Here is a 23,825-nt window from a genome sequence, read left to right as displayed (position 1 = left end):
CCTGCATTGACAGGTGGATTCTTTACAACCATGCCACCTGAGAAGCCCATTAGCAACTTTATTTTCATCAAGAACCTTAATCCTCTTTTGCCAGGTAGTATAGTATATTTATAGGTTGCAAGGATTAAGATGCACGCCTTTGTTCTTTCTCCCATAGGTGATGTCAGTATCTCAGGATGTCTCTGCAGTAATGATTGGCAAATAGGGCCCTTGGGATGGATACTTGTTTTTGCAAATAAAGGTTCATTGGAACACAGTCACATGCATCTGTTTTTGTATTATCTGTGACCATTTTCATGCATAAATAGCAGAGTCTAATATTTGCAACTCAGACCATGTGGCTCACAAGCCCAGAATAATTACTATCTGGTCCTTTTTAAAGTTTGTTGACTTTTGCTCTCTAACACTTCATATATCTCTTATTCTAACTATAACTCTAGAGAATATCACACAGGGCCCTTGTGGATGTTTTCTCCATGTTTTTCACTTCCCTACCCCCTATACTGGAAAAGGAAATGGCAACCCACTCCAGTGTTCTTGCCTGGAGAATCCCAGGGACGGGGGAGCCTGGTGGGCTGCCGTCTATGGGGCTGCACAGAGTCGGACACGACTGAAGCGACTTAGCAGCAGCAGCAGCAGCACCCCCTATACACATACTTTTAAAATTCCTAGCAGTGCTCTGCTTGCCTCTCCTGCTGTTCCTTCTCTCCCTTAATTATGATAAAACTGCTAAACTCTTAAAGGAATGCCAAATACTGTATTGTACCATCTCTTTACTTCGATTTATGCTATTCCTTTTGCTTATAAAGTATATTTCTTTCTTTTTCTATTTCTTGCCAGGCAAACTCCTATTCATCCTTTAAAACCTTGCCAAGGTATAGCTTCCTCCAGGAAGCCTTCTCTACTACTCCTACACAAGGAAAAGCAGTTACTCCTATTCTCAAAACATTCTTTCTTTTCTGTAGGTGCCTCAATGTCAGTGATTGCTCTGTTTACTCTTCTGGCATCCTCTGTGTCTAGCATGGGGACTGACATCTGTTATGTATCCACAAATACTAGTTTAATTGAATAGTACTTTAACTGTTGCCAGTCAGAGATTAGACACAGTAAAGTGGTAACAATAGTTTCTGTAAAAATTCAAAACTGGTCCCTGCTGTTTCACAGAGGGAATGGCTGCATGATCTTGGAGATGTCAGTTCAATTCTCCTGGCCTCAGTTTCATCACCTATGAACCAAGGAGTTGGTTTAAATATGATGGGTCTCTTGGGCCTCTTCCAGTTTTAGTGGTCCTCTCTGTGGAGAACTTGGCCTTCTTCCTTGCAGATGTTGAGAAGAGAGACATCTCCTGCTTTAGGCTTATGCCTTTCAGAACTAGAAATCACCCAAGACTTGTATCACTCTTAGCTTTGCTTTGACTGTGTTGAAACTGGGACCTGAAGAGATGGGGGAGGAGAGAGTGGAGGAGAGCAAGGAGTTGGTGAGATAATCTAGTTGAATCTTTTATTTGTTACTGGTCTTTCTCTAGGAATCAATTAGAAGATAGACACAAGCCCTGGAGAGTCATGGACAGGGAGTGTGTGCTCATAATCCCCAGTGCATAATGCTTGGCAGCAATCCATGCTTGGAGCTCAGTCCACACCCCAAGTCCGTACAATTATATGGGTATCACATCAAACTCCAAGCAGTCCAAATTAACATTTCCCCACCTACCCCAACTCCCTCATATCAGTCTCCCTCATATCAGTTCTGTTCTTATGTCCACTCCAAGACTAGAAACTGTAGCTACACCTTCCTCTCCCTGGAACCTTATGGACACCTTCCTCTTCCTGGTCATCTCTTATTGAGAATGACATACATTTTTGCCTTATTATGAATGACATATATATATATTTTTTTTTTTCTTTCCAGACGTTACTTAGAACTCATCTCTTCCATTCTGTTGTCACTACCTTTTCTAGCCTGTGTTGTTTTTAATTTATATCCCTACAGTTGGGTCTTCCTGGGATCCCTAACTCTAGCTACTTTCCATTGAGAGTCATCTTACATATTCCTGTTGGTCAAATTGTCCTAAATTCCCTCTTTCCTCGTGTTTCTCCCCTTCTCAAGAGCTTCCAGGAGTTCCTTGCTGCTCCTACATCAAGTCCAGAGTCCTCCACTTCACAGTCTGCTCCCCCTTACTCTCTAACCATTTTTCTTCAACACCCCCTGCATTTCATTTTGGACTCCACATCTTTTCATCTACAATTACCTTTATTTGGCTTTTAACTCAGTTAAGTTCAGCACACTTCCACAGACATATATTAAGCACCTGCTCTGTTCCAAGCACAAGCATGCCTTAGCTTCCCCCACTCCCTGTTGGGTAATCCAGCCCACATCCCACAGTGTGCCCTTGCTGGTTGCCTTCTGTGTCTGAACATCCCTGTTCCCCTTCAAGATCACACATTCCTTGAGGACAACAACAACCTGTCTTTTGCTTCTTTGTGCCCCAACTGGGGCCTATTATTGAGCTCAGACACTCAGGCCACCTCTCCAGCCTCATTCACCATTTCCCTGTTCTGTCATCTATACAGTGATGGTAATGAAATCTACCTCACAAGCTTGTTTTGAAGATCAGAGATATTTTGTTCAGGCAGACTCTCAATTGATGTTGGCTCTGGTTAACATTATCCTTATCCATCCTTCCCATGGTCTTCAGTTTTTGAAGCATAAGCTCTTGAGTATTTGCAGTTAGAGAAAGTAACCAAAGGAATTTTATCACAATGACTAGACTTAGAAACTGTTCTTGAGCCTAAGTCTTAATCAGAACATTCCACACTGAACCTATAAATTATAGTAGGCTATCACATTTCATTTTACTTGTATATAAGGCAAGCATTTATTAAGTGCTTGCTGCTTACCAGCCTCTGTTCAAGGTTTGCCATTAGCAGTCTCAGTGGCCCTTTTTGTAGATGAGTCATTCTGTCTTCCTCATTTCAGACCCAGCCCTCTGTACATAAGAAGAAGTGTGGTATAGGAACATACAGCTTCACGTTTTTGCTACAGGCTTGGCTCTGAGCTTTGGCCATGTGAAATTTACTCAATCCCCACCTCTCCAGTCCTTCTCCTGAGGCTGTAGTGCCAGGTGCCAGCTGGGGCCTTCTGTCTGCTGGCTGCCCGGGCTATTCAATTTCAGAAAAATAATTTCACATCCAAACTACAACTATTTGAAATTCATTCAAAGTATACCAGTATTTCATTCATTCAATAAATTCAATCAGTGAATAAATTCAATTCAGTAAATGTTTACTAAATGAAAGCGATCACTCAACAAGACTGATTTAATCTCAAAATGTCTGTTGTATGTTTCTGCAAATAAATTTTGTGGTATAATCTACTTTGTAAAAGATCAGTATTCCCTTGTTTACTATTTTGAATACTACTAGTTCTCATAATTCAAGGAAGCCTTTTAAACTAAATTACATGACAGTGTATGATAAATGCTAGAAGAACCACCAGAGCAGAAACAAAACAAACAACAGCAAACCTCAGCTAACAGGAAAACAACTTCAAAAATTAATACTGGAGTCAATTACCTAGATTATCCCAGTTTTAAGACTGTTCAGAACCTGTGTTAAATGGATACATGTATGAAACTGGCAAAGCAAGAGGCCAGAAATGTCAGAAGTGACATGGAAAACATCTACAGTCCTTGTTTGCAAGTGTGTGTCCAGGGGGAGATTGAGCCAATATTTTCTACCTTGCCTGCGCATTTATGTTGGCGGGATTTCCCTGGTAAATATTGGTTTTTACCAGACACTGAAATCTTTAATCACATTTAACAAACACTGCATTATACTGAGTTAGACACTCCATTAGAGAAGGAGAAATACGGAAACACAACTGATACTACAGTCTTCCAAGAGTGAAAGGAAAAAATTGGAATCAAGTAAAATTCTTTAGAGGTAGAAACGCCAAAAAAACCATTGCTGAAATACAACATTTTGTTTTTCTAAAGTCTGGAGCTGAGTTCAGTTAAGTGACGTAGTTTACAAACCAGGGGAAATTAGGGTAGGAACGGAAATACTGCTAAATTAGGAGAAATTGGTCAAAGGAAGGCAGGCTAGCTGTGGCACACACAATGTTGGCTTCTTTCTCAGATTCTCAAACAATTCTTGTTTGCTACCGTGTCGAGTTGGGTTGCCATGAAACCTGGTGCCTAATTTTATATTTGTGTGCTAGTCAGAAGTTCTGAATCTGTCACGTAAAGCAACTGCTTGTCTACCTGCAAACAAGGCTGCAAAAAACTGCTATTAACTTTCCTACCACATATGCACATGAGCATGCAGGCATGCACACATATAGACATACATACAACCCCAACCTCCTGCCTCCACACACATACACACAACCCCAACCCCCAAGAGTCACTTAGTTTTATTCACTTTGTGCCTTCATTCACATCCAGTGGTTCTTATGGAATCATCCAAGAATCCATAAATCACCTAGGGAGCCTATGAGTCTCCCACTACATTCCTTCCTCCCATCCTCCCCACCTCTACACTTCCTAAATCCCCACCTCTCTCATCTCAGACACAACCCTGAACTGCTTAGATGTTTCTAAGGATGTCTTCAGGAGAATTTGTTGTTTTATCTCTGAAGCCTATGTTTATGTCTGCTTACTTAAGTCATTACGTCCTGCCTTTTAGGGCAGACGATGATAAGATTTGAAAGAAGCGGGGACCCGGGGAGATGAGTAGTCTGCCCCATTAAGATAGCCTAAGGGAAATACTGTTTTTGTTTGTTTGTTTCCTTTTCCTTTTTTCCCCCTAAGTTTTCATCAGCTCACAGGAGAGACTGAAGAGGTGAGATTCCCAGGAAAATGAAAAACTCAGATAGGGTGGTTATCGCCAAAGGTGGCCAATGGTGGGGGTCACCTGAAGCAATTCTAAGAACAAATTCCCAAAGCCTACCCCAGAAAGACTGCTTCAATACCTCAGGGGGTTTCACCTAGGGAGCACCCCCAAGGAGATTCAGGTGGAGCTCTTTCACAAACTGGCCTAGTGATGGAGTAGCAACTTAAGGGTCAGGCTGGATTACGAACTGAGTCCCACCATGTCCCTAGTGTGACTTTGGGCAGGTTGCGCAGTCTCATTAAGCCTCAGTTTACTCACCTATAAAAAGGACTAGTAACTATTTAATGGGGCTGTTGCAAAGATTAAATGAGATAATATTTAAAGTCTCTTACATGCTGCTTGACTTACGCTGCTGCTGCTAAGTCACTTCAGTCGTGTCCGACTCTGTGCGACCCCATAGACGGCAGCCCACCAGGCTCCGCCGTCCCTGGGATTCTCCAGGCAAGAACACTGGAGTGGGTTGCCATTTCCTTCTCCAATGCATGAAAGTGAAAAGTGAAAGTGAAGTCTCTCAGTCGTGTCCAACTCCTAGCGACCCCATGGACTGCAGCCTACCAGGCTCCTCCGTCCATGGGATTTGCCAGGGAGTACTGGGGTGGGTTGCCATTGCCTTCTCTGAGATTGATTTATAGTAGGTCAAAATAAAGTGAGTCAATCCAAATGTCTCCTTGGGACTTACCCAACTGAGGCGGCCACTAAAGCCTTCCGAAAGACCATGTGTGTGTGTGCGTGTCCGACTCTTTCCAACTGTAGCCCTCCTGGCTCCTCTGACCACGGAATTTTCCAGGCAAGAATACTGATGCGGGTTGCCGTTTCCTCCTCCAGGGGCTCTTTCTCAGGGATCAAACCCGTTTCTCTTGTGTTTCCTGCACTCCAGGCAGATTCTTTACCACTATAGCACCTGGGAAGCCTTAGAGGCAGGCTAAGTCTGAATTCTGACTCCATTAAATCTGTGGTTTACTGCATTTCTCTGTTTCTCATCTGCAAAATAAAATGATCTATTACATATAAAATAATAGGTCATGAAATTATCATAAGATTAAATCAGTTCATGCATGTAAAGTGCTTAGAAACTTTGGAAGTGGATAAATAATAACTACAATCATTAACTTTATTACCACCTCTTCTAAAGTGAGCATTTGGATGGGAATGAATGTTGGCCATGGAGTATTCAAGTAGTGGCAATAGCTTTATGGTCTAGAACAGTGCTATCCAATTGGTATTATATATAACACAAAGCTCATTGATAATTTAAAATTTTTTAGTAAACACATAAAAAGAAACAGGTGTAACTAATTTTAATTAGTTTATTTTAATTTTAATTTTAATTTTAATTAGTATATTTTACTCAATTCAATATATCCAAAATATGATAACTTGACATGTCAAATACAAAACTTCATGGATATATTTTACATGACTTTTCTATACAAATTCTTTGAAATCCAATGTCTGTTACACCCGCAGTACACCTCCCAGCAGACCTAGACACGTTTTAAAAGCTCAACAGCAATACATAATTTGTAACTACCATACTAGACAGTGTGGACATTCCAGATTCTGAAGCAAGTCCCCTGACCTTGATGAGCCTTAATAATCCTATTTGTAAAAATGGAGAGAATTTCCATGACTTTATTTCTAAAAGAAAATGAACACACTTGAAAATTCTTTGTCAACTAGAAAAGACTGTATGTAGTAGGCTTGGGATCTCTTTTCTTCTTATTGACTAGCTTTTTCTGCAAATAATAATCCCTGATAATAATAATTTATCAAGTACTTATTCTCTTCTCCGTCCTAGTATCCTTACAACTTACATCTATCAGATCAATAATTCATCTTAAAGGCTGCACTGCAGCAGCAAGAGCATGGAACTTGAGGCAAAAGGCCTAGGCTCAAGTCCCTGGTTCTGTGTTTACTACTTATAGGACTTGGAGTGAGACATTTAAACTCCCTAAACTTCAGTCTCTTCCTGTTAAAACAAAGACCATACATCTCTCAAAAAGCATGACGAGGATTTAAAAAGACTGTTCAGATGAAAAAGATCTATAACTGCAAAACATTATACCACTGGACATCAGTATTGAGATATTTATAAACCACTGTGTGCCATCCTTCTGTTAAACAGTTTTCAATGGCACCCCATTGTCTGACAAATAAAGTCAGATTCCTTAGTTTAGCATAAAGAACTCTCCAAGATCTGGCCCTGACCATTATACTTTTGCAAATCTATTCCACTCTGCATCCTTGCTGAAGCCCAGGGTTCTAACCAAATAGGACTATTATATTTGTTCTCCCAAACAGGACAGAACGGTGTGGCATGTTTCTAATTTCATACCTTTGTTCATGCTGTTGATTCTCTTAACCTCAGTTTCATCCATTCATCTTTACCTGGCCTCCAAGTCTCTCCTGATCTTCCTTTCCCCTATGTCTTTAAGATCTCTCTGTGCTGCCTCTGAACTTTATTTGTACCTTCCATACGACAATTGTCAACATCAATTTGGAATTCTAGTTTTGCTTAGTGTGCCAACACCTGCAGCTGTTATTTTGGGATTAAATAACAAATTCTGCATGTGATTTTGCAGCGATCCCTTTGACAGACAGAATATCCCCTATATTAAAATGAGCCAGCTAGAAATCTAATCAAAATATGCATGCAAAAGAAATGGAGCTTATGCACTGTGGTTACATTGGCTAAATCAGCAAAAGGAAGGTGGTTTGTTTGGAGACTAGTAAAAAAAGAAACAAGAACAAGAATTCCTGATATTACTTCTCCAATACTATTCAGTAGGCAAGACCCCATTCCTTTGGGCAGTGGATATCCCATCTATTGATATTTGGGGCAAGTCAGCAGTTCAAGCAGGATTCTTTTGAGCTTCTGCTAGGTAAAGATATATTGTGCTGCATTAAAGAGTAGCCAAAAACATATGTTCCTTGCTCTCAAGAAGTCATGAGTGAAATAAGCCAAGAGAAAGAATTCTAATAACATGGTCAGTTGGAAATAAGAGTCTTGAACATGGTAGTTGTGAGAGCTGAGAGGAAGGGAGCTTAATCCAACCTCAGAAAATATGGGAAGCTTTGTAGAAGAGATAACTGTAGGCTGAATCCTAAATGATAAGAGTTAGCCAGGTGGACAGTTGGAAAGGGCACGTCAGGCCAATGGAAACACTTGAGCTAAGCATATGAGGCTTGAGTAAAGCAGACATTTAAACCATCCAGCCAACTCCCCTGCTCTGATTTCATGTTTGCCAAGCAATCTTATGATTAGAACTTGGTCTCCTATGTCAAGGAATGTGTAACGACCAGAGGGTAATGAAAAGCTTCCTTTAAATTATTGCTCTCTAAATGAATTCATTGGTCTCTGATTTCTCACTGTACTCTTGTGAGTTGGACTCAGTTCAGTTCAGTTCAGTCGCTCAGTTGTGTCCGACTCTTTGAGACCCCATGAATCGCAGCACGCCAGGCCTCCCTGTCCATCACCAACTCCCGGAGTTCACCCAGACTCATGCCCATCGAGTCAGTGATGCCATCCAGCCATCTCATCCTCTGTCGTCCCCTTCTCCTCCTGCCCCCAATCCCTCCCAGCATCAGAGTCTTTTCCAATGAGTCAACTCTTCGCATGAGGTGGCCAAAGTACTGGAGTTTCAGCCTTAGCATCATTCCTTCCAAAGAAATCCCAGGGCTGATCTCCTTCAGAATGGACTGCTTGGATCTCCTTTTAGTCCAAGGGACTCTCAAGAGTCTTCTCCAACACCACAGTTCAAAAGCATCAATTCTTCTGTGCTCAGCCTTCTTCACAGTCCAACTCTCACATCCATACATGACCACAGGAAAAACCATAGCCTTGACTAGATGAACCTTTGTTGGCAAAGTAATGTCTCTGCTTCTGAATATGCTATCTAGGTTGGTCATAACTTTCCTTCCAAGGAGTAAGCGTCTTTTAATTTCATGGCTGCAGTCACCATCTGCAGTGATTTTGGAGCCCAAAATAATAAAGTCTGACACTGTTTCCACTGTTTCCCCATCTATTTCCCATGAAGTGATGGGACCAGATGCCATGATCTTTGTTTTCTGAATGTTGAGCTTTAAGCCAACTTTTTCACTCTCCTCTTTCACTTTCATCAAGAGGCTTTTGAGTTCCTCTTCACTTTCTGCCATAAGGGTGGTGTCATCTGCATATCTGAGGTTATTGATATTTCTCCTGGCAATCTTGATTCCAGCTTGTGCTTCTTCCAGTCCAGCATTTCTCATGATGTACTCTGCATAGAAGTTAAATAAGCAGGGTGACAATATACAGCCTTGACATACTCCTTTTCCTATTTGGAACCAGTCTGTTGTTCCATGTCCAGTTCTAACCGTTGCTTCCTGACCTGCATACAAATTTCTCAAGAGGCAGATCAAGTGGTCTGGTATTCCCATCTCTTTCAGAATTTTCCACAGTTTATTGTGATCCACACAGTCAAAGGCTTTGGCATAGTCAATAAAGCAGAAATACATGTTTTTCTGGAACTCTCTTGCTTTTTCCATGATCGAGTGGATGTTGGCAATTTGATCTCTGGTTCCTCTGCCTTTTCTAAAACCAGCTTGAACATCAGGAAGTTCACGGTTCACATATTGCTGAAGCCTGGCTTGGAGAATTTTGAGCATTACTTTACTAGTGTGCGAGATGAGTGCAATTGTGCGGTAGTTTGAGCATTCTTTGGCATTGTCTTTCTTTGGGATTGGAATGAAAACTGACCTAGTATAAGAAAAATAAAGTTAAAATACACTGACGGAAATCACATTCTGATCTGAAAAGCTCAGATAACAGAGGGTTTTGATCATCAACCAATTACCATCATCCTAGGGATCATATAGTTTCAGCTCATAAATATCTCAAATACATTTGCCTCTCTCCATCTGCAATGCTACATTATAATTCTAGCCATCACTATCTCCTGCATAGGTTAAGGCAATAAAATAAGTTACTACTAGCAACTGGCATGAATACTTTCGAGGCTGGTTACTGTTCTAAGTGCTATAATGTGAATTACTTCATTTAATCCTCATAACCACCCCACCAGAAAGATATATGTCCCCCAATTTTAGAAATGAGGAAATTAAAACTCAGAAAAATTAAGTAACTCACCCAAGTTCGCACTGCTAACAAAGGAAATGACAGAGCCAGAAAGTAAACTCGGCTGTCTTCCTCCATATCCTGAGCTTTTAAATACTATTTAGCTAGCCTCCTTGCAGCTATTTTCATCTTCAAGTTCATTCTCTAGGTTGCACGGAGAGTGATATGTTTTACATGCACATTTGGCTAGGCCATCCCAGGTTTCTCTCCATGGCCGTCCCATAGCTGTGTAGAACCTGATCTAAACTCACATCAGTCTTTTTCTCCTGGTGTGTTCATACCACATGGACAGATCTCAGTCCATGGAGTATGCCCTGATGTTTTTCCTGCCTGGAATGCCTTCCTTCCTCTTTGCACCTAATTCTTATTCCATCAGATCTTGTATGTTAGACCTTCCCTAAACTTTCTATCACATCCCACTTCTCAAACTTTTGAGTCCTGTTATCCTTGTTATAAATTCTTAGAACACTCTAAAAATTTTAGTAGCTCCCTTGCCAATTGCAATTCAATAAGTTTTTGTATAATTGTCTCTTCCTGCTAGAATCTAGGCTTCGAGTAAGCAAAAACTATGTTTATAGAATTCACCATTATACCCTTAGAGTTCCATGCTGTGCCTATAACATGATGAAAGAAAGAAAGTGTTAGTCACTCAGTTGTGTCTGATTCTTTACAATCCCATGGACTGTAACCCGCCAGGCTCCTCCATCCATGGAATTCTCCAGGCAAGAATACTGGAGTGGGTTGCCATTTCCTTCTACTACATAAAAATCCACTCATTACATAAACATTTGTTGTCTCGTATTCAACAAACAATAGCCAACATTTATCTGATCCTTATACCATGGACTGTCTTAAGCACTTTACATTTATTTATTATTTAATTAAAGACTACAATCCATTATATAAACATCATTATTATTCTTATTACATTGGTGAGGAAACTGAGGCACAGAGAAGTAACTTCTCTAAGGTTAAACAAGGGAATATGAACCCAGACTGTCTAGTTCCAGAGACCAGCTTTTAACTTCTACTCTAAAATCTTCATAACGGGCTTTCCTGGTGGCTCAGCAGTAAAAAAAAAAATCTGCCTGCAGTTCAGGAGATGCAGGAGATAAGGGCTTGATCCCTAGGTTGGGAAGATCCCCTGGAGGAGCACATGGCAACCCACTCCAGGATTCTTGCCTGGGAAATCCCATGGACAGAGGAGCCTGGTGGGTTATGGTCTACAGGGTTGCAAAGAGTAGGACACCACTAAAGTGAACGAGCACATATTCTTCATAAATATTTCTTGTATATATTTCTTGTATTAGAAAAATAATTGGACACCAACTGACCTTCATGACTGAAGGCTTTCTTGTATCATTGCCTTTAACACTAGCATGGGTAGATAATTAAGTTCCTTGGGCACCCTTTCACATTGGTGGTACGTGTTGTTACCTAAATGAGTACAGATTCTTGTTGGTAAGTAAAGCCAAAGTCAGAGTCCTTCTGGAGAGCAGGCTTTGGCAAAGGTAAAGACACTGAAAGGAAACAAAGTTATGAGACGGGCACGTCAGAGACAGTTTCTCCTTGTGCAATCTTATCTGGGGTGAAAGAAGAGAAAGTTGGGCCATTTGTTTGTGACAGACCTCATGGCTTAGCCAAAAAGATCCTGGAATTCAGAATCAGAGAACTTAGGTTCTCCTTCTGCTGCCTTCCTTTCTCTGTTCTCTCTCCCTCCCTCTTCATCTCTCATCTCTCTCTCTCTCTCTGTCTTTCATCAGATGACTTTGAGCAAATTATTAAACATCTCCAGGCCTCAGATTTCTCACATGCATAATGGAAAATCTATGTCATAATAATAATGCTTTCTATCTCATGGGATTTATTTTTCAAGGGAAAAATGAGATCTGCAAGTGAAAGCACTTGGTAAACTGTCAAGTTGTATATACAAAAGCTAGTTGTGACTGGTGTTTTTTTTTTTTAACTCATAGTCTTAGAGGAGTTTGCTAAGGAGATCAGCATCAAAATGACCTACTTTTCACCGTGATTTCCCTTGAAGGCAGTGAACCTCTTCCGTGAATCCACCCAGAGTGAAATCCCTGTCATGTGCAATTGCAAAGTCCCTCATATTTATAAAGACACATTAACAAAGTCCTGCCTAAAGAGAGACCATTTGGGGCTCACAGATAGCCTTTGGAAGAACTGTGTGAGAACACTGTGTGAGTGTTCTCCAGTTCCTGGGGTTTGTTCTAAGAATGTTTGACTCAAGTTTAAATCAACAGCCTTCTGGAAAAGTTGCACTCTGACACAAGTGCATGTCATTTACCTAAGAGTTATCAAAAGAAAATATCTACCTTTGGACTTAATGAAAAAAACAGCTATTGTTCATTGTCAGGGGAAAAACCAAACATCATAACCAAGATCACTAAACAAATAGGCTTATAGCCAAATCGTTTTAAATAAAAAAGAGGCTTATTTCCATATGTGTGAAATACTTTTACATTTTAACAGATACTTATTGCATTTTGTGGAGGAACCAAGGAGTGAAGCAAGTCTGCTAACTTCAAAGCCCTTTGAATCTAGGAAAGACATCTACAGGGCTAGAATCTTATGGAAAAAGCTAGTTATTAGCTGGATGTAGAGAATCCAATTCATATACACTTCTCACTTCCAAGAATCAGAAGAAGAATTTTCTCCATTAAGGATTCTTTTAACATTTTTTCCCAAGGGAGCCCTTGCTTTCAAAATTTTATCTACAAAAACTGCATTTAAAGATAACAGTGAGTCTACCGAATTAATTTTATTATTTTACAGAGGCTTGCTTAATATTATTTCAGTTATTTAATGATATTTGCAATGTGGAGGTCTTGGGATGCTTTCCTTTCAACATCAAGGGTTTACTTTGTTTTGAGGTTCAAAGTGCAGGCTTTGCTGTGACCAGGGCAAGCTTCATGCTAGCTTGCCCTTACATCCATGTGCCACTGGATCATTGCAAAAGGTCATTGTGTAGTTTGGGTACTGATCAAAAGTACTCAGCCAGGTGGTGAAGGGAGCTGAAATTCAGCCCTTCCCTCACTTTTCAAGCTTTCTGCTCAAGGGCTATGTCTGCTAAGGGACAGCAAGTTTTTCTGATTTTCACAAAGGTGCAGTACAAGCTGGGGTGGGAGCAAGGGAGAGAAGGAAGATGATAAGGCACCCAGTTTTACAGAATGACAGTTTTGAAGATGGAGAAGTGTGCAATCAATGAACACCTCTTCTTCATTGCTGTGGCCCCAGCAGGAGGCTTGGGGTGTGCTAGACACTCAATGCATATTTTGTGGAATACATGCATGAACAAGTGACTTTCTTATACAATTCTCGACATCTAAATGTCCTTTAATTGGGTGTGTCAATTGCGATTGGGTGAATACAGAATGACAAATTCGGCAAATTCTATATTTTAGAAGTGAAACCCAATAAGCTCTATCAAGAACCAGTTTCCTATCTAAGATCATGCATCTAGAGGCAGACTTTAGGATTTCATGGCCAATTTATATGTCTTCCCCTACCACTAAATCCCAGGGCCAGAGCAAAACTCTACCAACTCAGCTATCAAATATATGGCCATCTACTCTCAGGAATGGGCTTTCCAGGTGGCTTAGTGGTAAAGAAACCACCTGCCAATGCAGGAGATCCAGGTTCAATCCTTGGGTCGGGAAGATCATCTGAGGGAGGAAATGGCAACCCACTCCAGTATTCTTGCCTGGAGAATTCCATGGACAGAGGAACCTGGCGGGCTACAGTCCAGGGGGTCACAAAGAGTCGGACACAATTGAGTGACTGAGTACTCACACACCCTCAGGAAAGTGGCCAGGACAAGGTAGAGGCTTGTGGGCAGTTGGGGTAGAGGAAAATGTTCCTGACAGGTACTAAGCTCCATATCAAAGCCTTGGCATGCCTTGCTTCACTTAATTCTCATAGCTAGGTCACAGCGCTAGTAAATGAATTGTAGAGTCAGGCTCTGTAGACAGCCGGGCCAAACATCAATATGTTCCACTCAGTTTTGAGTTGGTAAGAGCATCCTGGTCTATGCAATGTCAAAACCAATATCCTTTTCAGCTGTGTGTGATTTAACTCAAATTCTGTTTCTACCCATTGCTATGGTTCAACGAAAGGAAGGGAAACATTTTTTTAGAAACCCTGTTCCTTTTTTTTCCTTTTTTTTAAACTGGAGTTTCCCTAGGTGAGTCTCTCTGTTGAATACATACACAAAACATCAGGAAGACAGGGAAAAGTACACAAATCACACATGTAGAAATCAGGGAATTTTCATAAAGTGAACAGTCTTGTAATTAGTATCTAGACTAAGAAGTACATCATTGTCAGCCCCATGGAAGTCCCCCTCCAGTTCTTGCCTGGTTACTAACCCTCCAAGGGAACCACTATCTTGACTTCTAACATCATAGATTCATTTTTGCTTCTTTGAAATTTTAGATAAATTGCATCACATTTTATGTGATTTTTAACCTCTAGTTTCTTTTACTCAGTGTTTACATTCATGAGATTCCTCTCTGTCTTTGCCTATCGCAATTGTTCTGATTGATCTAACCACCACACAATTTTGAAAATAGTACCATCTTCTCTAATGAAGAGTTCTGACTATGTGAGGGGGAGAAACAGAACTGTGAAAGTTGCTCAGTCATGTCCAACTCTTTGCAACCCCATGGACTATACAGTCCATGGAATTTTCTAGGCCAGAATACTGGAGTGGGTAGGCTATCCCTTCTCCAGGGGATCTTCCCAACCCAGGGATCAAACCCAGGTCTCCCACATTGCAGGCAGATTCTTTACCAGCTGAACCACAAGGGAAGCCCAAGAATACTGGAGTGGGTAGCCTATCCCTTCCCCAGGGGATCTTAATGAACCCAGGAATTGAACTGGGGTCTCCTGCATTGCAGGTGGATTCTTTACCAACTGAGCTGTCAGGGAAGAGAAACAAAAGGTTACTTATATTTTTTTTCTATGCCCTGGGTTGGGGTAGAAAGTCTGGGAATCTTGACAGATTGGTTTGTGATATCTACAAAGCTGTGTTAAAATTGCATTTAGAATGATCCCTTATATCAGGAATCTGAATTACTCAAACTCATAAAAGCTGAGAGTACTAGTTACCAGGGGTGATGGAGGATTGGAGAAGTGTTGATCAAAAGGTATATAGTTTCAGATCCTCAAAGTGAATAAAATCCTAGAGACCTGCTATATAGCATGATACCTATGGCTTACCATACTGTATAATATTTGTAAAGATTAGTTAAGATAGATCTTCTTTAAATGTTCCTTTCACACACATGTACACACACACACATACACAAAGAAGGAGGGAGGAAACTTTTAGAGGTGATGGTTAAGTTTATGAGATTATTTATGGTGATAGTTTCACAGGTACTTACTTATCTTCAAACTCATCAAGATGTATACATGAAACATGCCCAGCTTTTTTGTATGCCAATCATATCTCAATAAAAAACAAACTGCGTTTAGATAGAGTTTATAGAAAATTTATATTGGGGGTGTATTGTGATGCTTTTATCTGCTAATTATATGAATTTGGGACCTCTCTGAGACCCAGTTTTCTCATCTGTATTGAGAAATCCTCATTCTGAGGGCTTCTAAGCCAAATGATATAATTATGTAAAGGTCCTCCATCTTGATTTTTTCCCAGAGATCAGTAATAAGATCCTGCTTTCCTGCATGGAGTGTGGGGCCAACTTTTAGGGCATCTGAGGTCTGTTACCAGCTGGACCATTGACTTCATCACTGCTCGAAATCCGGTTCCCTGCTTTCCAGCTCTGAGCAGCTTGCTATTTGTGGCCAGGCTGAGGTTTCTCATTGCCCTTTCCTTTTGCCCTTCTCTGCATCTCTCCCATCCAATACCTGTCTTCTAGCACACATAGACATACACACACATGTTCTACTGAATTTGCATGAAAAAAACTGGGAATACTGAAATATGAGCTAAATATTAGCTGAGCTGGAAAATTATTAAAGCAGAAGAGGGGAGATCATTGACTAAAAAAGAAGAATGTTACATAACAGTTTGTACAATGTTGCCTATTTTCCTTTCTTTTCTTTTTTTTTTTTTTTTGGCCATGCTGCATGGCTTGTGGGATCTTAGTTTCCCAACCAGGGATCAAACCCCGGGCCTTGGCATTGAAAGCATGGAGGCCTAACTACTGGACCACTGGGGAATTCCAAGTGTTGTCTATTTTTGACTATATACATGCTACGTGAAAGGACATACACAGGGGGATAACAATAGTGATCTCTGCTTGGTCAAATGTGACATTTTATCATTTCAAATATTTTGCTTCTCTATAATATTCTAGCTGTCTCCAATGCACCTATATCTTCTCTATAATAATAAATGTGATATTTATAAAATGTGCATTAAACTTAAAGGTAAAGTCTGGTTTTGTGTGAATTCTCCTATTTTAGCTTCCCTGTCAGAACAGTGTAAGTATTCTTCTTATATTCACTTTCCAGATAGAGAAATGTATTCTTAGCAAACTTAGGTAACTTGCCTGAGGTTACCCACAGAAACAAGAGGCGGGACCAGAACCAAGCCAGTCTTCTGAGTAAATATTGCACAGTAAATATTTTGCTAATAGCTGTGTTAGGTGGATCAGAAAAGGGAAGAGGAGACTCGAGAAATGACAACATTCAGGAAAGCAATTACACAATTTGAAACAGAAAAGACCCAAGGGTAAGATACTACTTTAAACACAGCAATTTCAGGAATGCATGGATTTCCAGCCCTGTAGTGAATCCTCTATTTTATTGACCAAGATATGGTCTTGCCCTGGAAATCTTGCTCGGTTAATTTAGCCTGTGATTTAGGTTGTGCCTTAAGGTGCATTAGAAATAAGTCATACCTCTTCGGTGTTTATCACACAGAGATGTTGCAAGGATTAATGGGTAGTGTCCTGGCGCTCCTTTGAGGAAAGAGCTTTATGAATGCCATGTATAATTATCAGATTAATATTATAATTATTCATTCATCCTTTCTTCCTGTTTCTCAGCATGAAATGCAATACTTATCAGACCCACAGAAGGAAGTAAATCTTTTGTCATTCTTGTTGAAGTGAAAGAGGAAAAGAAGGGAAACATAGAAGGGAGGTTCTCCCAGCTCCTTCTTCCCTCTGAAAATTCTTGACAAGCAGGGTCACCACATGACCATACGTAGTCCCATTATCTGCTCTTATCCTCTTGAGACTTGCTTCTGAGGTGCTAAGCATCCTTCCTTCCCAGAGTCATTTTTGTAAGAAAAGGAACATAACCAGCTTTGTGGGCACATGACCTGCACAGCTGCACAGGGCTCTTCACTCACAAGGACCTTATAGTCTCAGTCTTGAAACTTGTGATGATTTTATCTTTGATCTGATTTTTTAAGTAAAGTCTGATGGGGAAATGGAGCATAGATCCTGGTGACTTGGAGCATCAGTTCATGCTGTGCCCCATCTCCTGCCACCTGCCTGTCTCCCCTGGAAGTATTCTCAGCACCCGTTTCCCTGATCCTTGTCGTCCTGGGGCTCCTCCAGCACCCCTCCCCCTCCGCCGTCCCAGGACCACTGCTGCTGTCCACTCCCAGTGAGGGCCTGGGTCCAAGTGCAGAGAGGGTTTGAGTTGGACATGGATGCCTTTACAAAGTCTCAGGTGGGGCATGGGAGCAGCCATCCCTGCCCTGGGCCAACATGGCAGTGCCACAGTAGACAGGGGCCATGTCTTGATCCTCTTGTCCACCCCAACCAAGGTATCTAGTGCACCCTTGTGCAGAGGTTGTAGCCTGTTTTCTGGGGCTTGGGGCATTGGCACCATGGCAAAGAGGAATGTCTGACTTCCCCAGAGCCTGCCCAGGCCTGGGGCATGGAACACAGTTTGGAAGTTGGCAGGTAGGTGCCCTCCAGCAACTGGTAAGTTGTGCATGGGCCCTAAGTCAGAGGCTGCAGGGTCTCTGGGGTCCTACAAGGGTCTGCACTCTTCTCCTGGTATCCCTCTGCCTGAAGTAACATGATATTAAAGGGTAAATGAAACACACCGTGCCATTCATTCATTGTGATAAATGTGCCATTTTAAGGTATTAACTATAGGGAACCCTGGATATGGGGTAGATGCAAACTCTCTATTATCTCTGCAACATTTCTGTAGATCTAGAACTATTTTATAATAAGCAGTTTACTTAGAAAAAATAACAATACCTCCACGAAAGGTTGAGAGAGAGCAACTTCAGAAAAAAGAAAAAAGCTTCACATTTTAAGACCTTTCACTGCACTTTTTCCTGATTTTTGAACAAGGGATCGTACATTCCATTTTTCACTGGGCCCAGCCAATTATGGAACTGATTCCGACTATAAAACCTCTTTTGAATATGCAATTCTTCTATCTCTCTTCTCTTTCCTCCCCACCCTCACAAACCAGGTTTGGGGGGTTCCTTTGATTGTCGCTAATAATTATACTTCTGTGTACTGATTACCTACTAAGAACTGGTTATCCTATGAGATGGGGCTTCCCTGGTGGCTCAGATGGTAAAGAATCTGCCTGCAATTCAAGAGACCGGGGTTCGATCCCTGGTCCAAGAAGATCCCCTGGAGAAGGGAATGTCTACCCACTCCAGTATTCTTGCCTGGAGAATCCCATGAACAGAGGAACCTGGCAGGCTACAGTCCATAGGACCACAGAGAATTGGACATGACTGAGTGACTAACATATACACACACACATCATGGAGATATTTTATATACTTTATCTCATTTAGCCCCTTTATAACTTTAGGAGATAGATATTCTCCTTATTTGAAGATGTGGGAAGTAGAGTTCCAGGATCATGCAGTAAGCGGTAGGAGAGAAAGTCAAAATGCCTGAGGTTCACTCCAAAGCTGGTGCTCTTTCCACAGTGCTCCAGATGTATCCTCAGCCTCCAGATACCCAAGTATTTGCATGCTGCTTGGGCAAGCACTTTCGTTTCCATTCCTCTGAGTATCTACTGAGAGTCTACTAGGTACCAAGCATGAGATTTGGTGCTGGAGCCACAGAGTTCTAGTGTGGAGGCCAGCCTGAGCTGCACTGATGCTTTCCTTTGGCTGTACTGATAAGTAGCTGGGCTGTGATGCCGCCATCCTTAAGCCACTCTGACATCTGTGCCTCCTGCCTTAGTTACTGTGATAAGAAGGCTCTCAAAGGGGGCATAAAGAAAGCCTTGACAATGGATGAAGAATCTGGGAAGGAGCAAATTTTCATTTACTTCAAAATTTAACTTTTTACCCAGAAAATATCGTGCATGACCAGAATAAGAGAAAGCAGTGGAGTAAGATCCTGCCATATCCGTTGGCCAGTCACTGGCACCTCACTAATTTTTTTTAATATTTATTTTTATCTATTTGGCTGTGCTGCGTCTTAGTTGCGGCACCCAGGATCTTTAGTTGCAGCATGTGAGATCTAGTTCCCTGACCAGGGATTGAACCAGGGCCCCCTGTATTGGAAGCATGGAGTCTTAGCCACTGGACTACCAGGGAAGTCCCTGGCATCTCACTCTTGTCCCAACTCTAGGAGCATGTGTGTGCTCTTTCTGTATAATAGACAAGGAATGAGTTGTGGTGATGGCACTTAATTGATAGATCATTTAAGAGTTTTCCTCTTTCTTCAGGGCTTCACTGCTATCCTTACTGTTTTTCTTTGTGAGTGGAGATCTGATCCCTTTTTTCCTCTTCCTGAAAGAGAAATGTAACATATCATCCCACAGTCGTTTTGTACATCAGTCTATTCAAAATGCTCCACACAAGCTGCTCACTCCCCACCATCCTAGTGAATGCCTAATCTTAATTACTGAGAACCACGGGTTGTGATGTGGAAGATACCAGGGTGGTGAAGCCTGAGGAATTAGCAAGTGGTTAGACTTTTTTATGAGAGGTCTGGAGGGAGAATGGGAGAGTTCTGTCACTTCAGAAAAAGCTTCCTTAGATGAAGTGCTCTTCTGGAAGGAAATAGAGAAGAGGGGGTGTTGCAGATACACAACAGAGAGTCAATGAGAAGATGCTTTGTGTTGAAGCAGCATGGCAAAATTGAGGAAGAAAGGAGGGAAGGCATGTGTGAGTCTGGCTTGAAATGAGTTTTACTGAAAACACCTCAATTCTGGTCTGCACATTTTTGAGGAGTGTGAAAAAAAAAGGAGGAAGTCACCTCCAGTGGTTTTGTGGCTTTTTAAGTGTGACATACAGGATATTGAATTTTAACCCCTGGTTTCCCTGAAGGGTAAGCATATGTGGGGGATAAACAAAACACCTCTTCTTTGAAATGTGCGTCTGTGCTAAGTGGTTCCAGCACTTGGAATCTCTCGTGTGTTTATTCCCCTTTCTGCTTCAAGTGTGAGTGTCACACACATAAAATTACTCAAATAATAACAATGAACTATGAGGTCTCCCTAGGAGTTCTGTACGAACATATAAAAAATGTATTCTAAATATGACAGGAACATGTGAGTCTTTTCTTTATAATAGAATTTCATGTGAGATTTTTAATTTTATTAGTGTCTGTTGTGTGCTTCCATTCCAGAAAGCTCTGTAGACTTAAAGGATGTTGTTCCCCTCAATATCAGTCACATATGCAGGAGAGCCCAAATAGTTTTTATAGCTGTCTGTAGCATCATTAGTTCATCTAGCATTTATAAAATTAATTTCAGTGTTTACTAAGATAGGGTTCTTAACTCAGTAGCCTTAAGTGTTAGCTTAGACTCACAAACTTTTGGGTATGGAATGACGTACTGCAAACACTTAAAAACAGTTTCATTACCCAGCGAAAATATGAACTTAAAAGCAATGCTCTATTTTTTTTTTTTAACAGACCACTGAGAAATATTTACAGAAAGCCTACATTCCTATGGTAACAAATCTGAGCCCCCAGCCTTCATCAACAAATCTGCCACGGTCACATCTGGCTCCACCTAAAAGTCCGGTTCAGAATTTCCCTGTGATCCTGGGAGTTGAAGAAGAGAAGTTTTAGCTTTGTTTAGTATAACAAGAACTGCCTAGACTCCAGGGCCAATAAATGTGTTCACGTAAAACTCCAGACAGTGTCTCTGAGACTGAAGCCTTATCGGGGAGACCTCATTTTGCCTCGACTTAAAGGAAGACTCAGAACAGAGGAGGACTAGCCTTCTCCCCTCACTTGTGTGGGTCAGTGTCTGCTGAATTGAAAGTTATTCCAACATTTGCACATTCCCCCGGAATGAATGAATGCACAGGCCTTCCAACGTAACTGTCAGTTTCCCCCGCCACTTTTCGGTTGTACGTTTCATTTAGAAGAAAAGCCAAATGAGAAAACGCTTTCCTCATTTCTCCTCTAGATTGCAAACACTCAGAAATGACATCACGCACCCTAAAGAATCCCAAGATGACTAAGGCACAGAAAACCTGAGAAAACTGACTGCTTCTGCCTTTAGTTTTAGGACTCATGTATGCAGATGAGCTTTTAAGAGCCGGTTCCCCGCCTTCTTCCTCAGAGGAAGTTTCTTGGTAGATCGCAGACACCTCATCTAGCCCGGGGGCGGGGGGGTGAAAACTTGGCAGCAGCCATCCCGGGCAGAGCACCACGGTGATTTGCTCTCCTGGTGGAGAGAGCTGGAAGGAAGGAGTCGGCGCGCAAATAATGAAGGAGCACGGGGCCGCCTTCAGTAGCGCCGGGATCAGCGGCGGCAGCGGTGACTCGGCTATGGACAGTCTGCAGCCGCTCCAGCCTAACTACATGTCTGTGTGTTTGTTTGCAGAAGAATCTTATCAAAAATTAGCAATGGAAACGCTAGAGGAACTGGACTGGTGCTTAGACCAGCTAGAGACCATACAGACCTACCGCTCTGTCAGTGAGATGGCATCTAACAAGGTAAGAGATGACCGTTTTATTCATGAAAGTGTGACCGCGCCGCGAGCTGTGGGCTCTCCTGGCCTCTGCCAGCTGCAGAAGTGCACGGGGACTCCACTATCAGCTTTGTTAATTTGCCTTCGATGATTCTGTTTTAAAATGCCACACTTTGCTTGTGTCTTGATGCTTCAGCCCAAGCTATTATCCTCAGTACAATCCCCAGAAACCAAACCTTTTTCTTATTGATGTCTTTTGGAATGTGTTTAAGGTGAGAAGTGCTTATGAAGTATACAAATCACTATACAAGTGAAAAAAAATTTTTGTTTTATATCTGAATGAATCCATAGGTGAAATTGTTGTGTTGCAATCCAGTGTTTTATATGTTTTTTGAACGAGAAAATAATGCGACTTCTGTATACCAATGGCGAGAATGATTTGCCCTGAAGTTTCCTAAATTCTGAAATTCTCAGGACATTCTAGGATTCTCAAACCTTTCTTTTCTGATGCTGGTATGACCTAAGATTAAAAAAAGAAGCAATTAAAAAAAAAAAAAAAAAGAAGCAATATACTTTGTCTCCAAAACAGAAAATTACTTTTTTAAAGTTTGCTGCTTTGCATAATGGAATCGTTTGAAATGAAGTCCCACTCATATTGCAAAGAAATGGTTTTATGTACAATGCCCAGACAAAACTTAGTGTTGGGGAGCTTTAATTATCTACCATTATATCATTTGTTTAAGTAACACCTGGATTTAGAGTGCTAATTTATGAAATGAGAGTTGTTGCTTTTTGTTTGTATTTTTCTCTCATAGAATGTTAATTATATACATATACATATGAACATATGTGTATTTATCTATTATTTTAATTGAAATCTTAACACTGCACCCTCATAAATACACATTTCAAAATCTCCAATCATCCTAGCCTGAGGTATTATCTTTTGTCTTAAGAGTTCTGGGGCTGGGAAGAGACTTTGCTTCACACCTGCCAAATGCCCTTTCCAGCCCTGAATGTGTGTCCCTCCTCCCTTTTTCCTGGGGTTAAAAGGATTGCCTTCCTATCAAGACTTGCTGGCTCCTGCTCAAAGGATCTGAGCAGAGGAAGCATCACATCCCAAAGTTTAGTGGGGTTGCACAGAGAGTGGACTTTTCTTACTCTTGTTTATTGGTTAATGAATGGGCAAAAAAAAAAAAGTCTCTCTCAAAATCTAGTTCAGATTCAAGTTGGAAAAAAAGGTTGAGGTTTAACTATTTATTGACTTTTCTCTGAATTTCTCAATTGAAGCTAAATTCTGGGTTTTTCCAGGCTGTTGTAAATCTCAACCAACTGCTTCCCCATGAGAAGGGCTTAACTGTGTAACTTCTCCAAACCACACTGGAGTCCATGTACGCAGAAGGATTCTCACACAAGCTCTAGCCCCCTTTGAAGAATTCATAGAGTCTTTGTTCTTTGCATTTTGTGATCATTGATACGTATGCAAGATGTAGATTCAGTGTTTAGGGGTAGGTTTTTTTTTTTTTTTTTTCCCAGCAAGTTTCCCCATAAAGGATACCTTGAACTTTCTTCTGGAGTCACTAAGATAAAGTAGGCACCTAGCTTTAGAGGCAGAAAAAGATTACTCATTGAAAAACTGCAAATGGCCATTAGTTTTAATTTTGAATGTTGATGTCTTATGTATTCTAACTAGTTTAGTGTATGGAGTGCTGAAATTAGACATTGTGTGTCTTGCAAATTTATTATAAATAATTTCATATTCAATGTATAGTTCACGAGACACTGAGACCAGGGACCATGTAGGTCCTAGTGAGAATTCTAAATGCTTCGGGCTTCCGCTTCTCTTTATGGTGTCATGTGCAGGAAACAATGAAAGTTGAATAGAGCTAACCCTAAAGAAAGGGCTAAACCTTAATGTTGACACAGTTAGCTTAAGTAGAAGGCATGCAGCTTTACCTGT

At 41.1% G+C, this 23,825-nt stretch overlaps 1 protein-coding gene across 4 annotated transcripts in view; it reads left to right on the top strand.

The window, feature by feature from the left end:
- Positions 1-23,825, top strand: part of PDE4B (phosphodiesterase 4B) — a 544,019-nt gene that overhangs the window by 477,842 nt on the left and 42,352 nt on the right. For 2 of the 4 annotated variants that reach the window (XM_025288533.3, XM_025288534.3), the window contains one exon: positions 21,778-21,890. In XM_025288533.3, the coding sequence (XP_025144318.2) occupies positions 21,778-21,890 (113 nt within the window). Of the gene's footprint in view, positions 1-21,505; positions 21,527-21,584; positions 21,606-21,777; positions 21,891-23,825 lie in introns of those variants that run through there. The other 2 variants (XM_044944885.2, XM_044944886.2) reach the window with 2 other exon arrangements.

The sequence above is a fragment of the Bubalus bubalis genome, chromosome 6 (assembly GCF_019923935.1).
Source record: "Bubalus bubalis isolate 160015118507 breed Murrah chromosome 6, NDDB_SH_1, whole genome shotgun sequence".
NCBI lineage: Eukaryota > Metazoa > Chordata > Mammalia > Artiodactyla > Bovidae > Bubalus > Bubalus bubalis.
The sequence above is the reverse complement of the archived record's forward strand: the minus strand, read 5'-3'. Positions and strand labels throughout refer to the sequence as shown.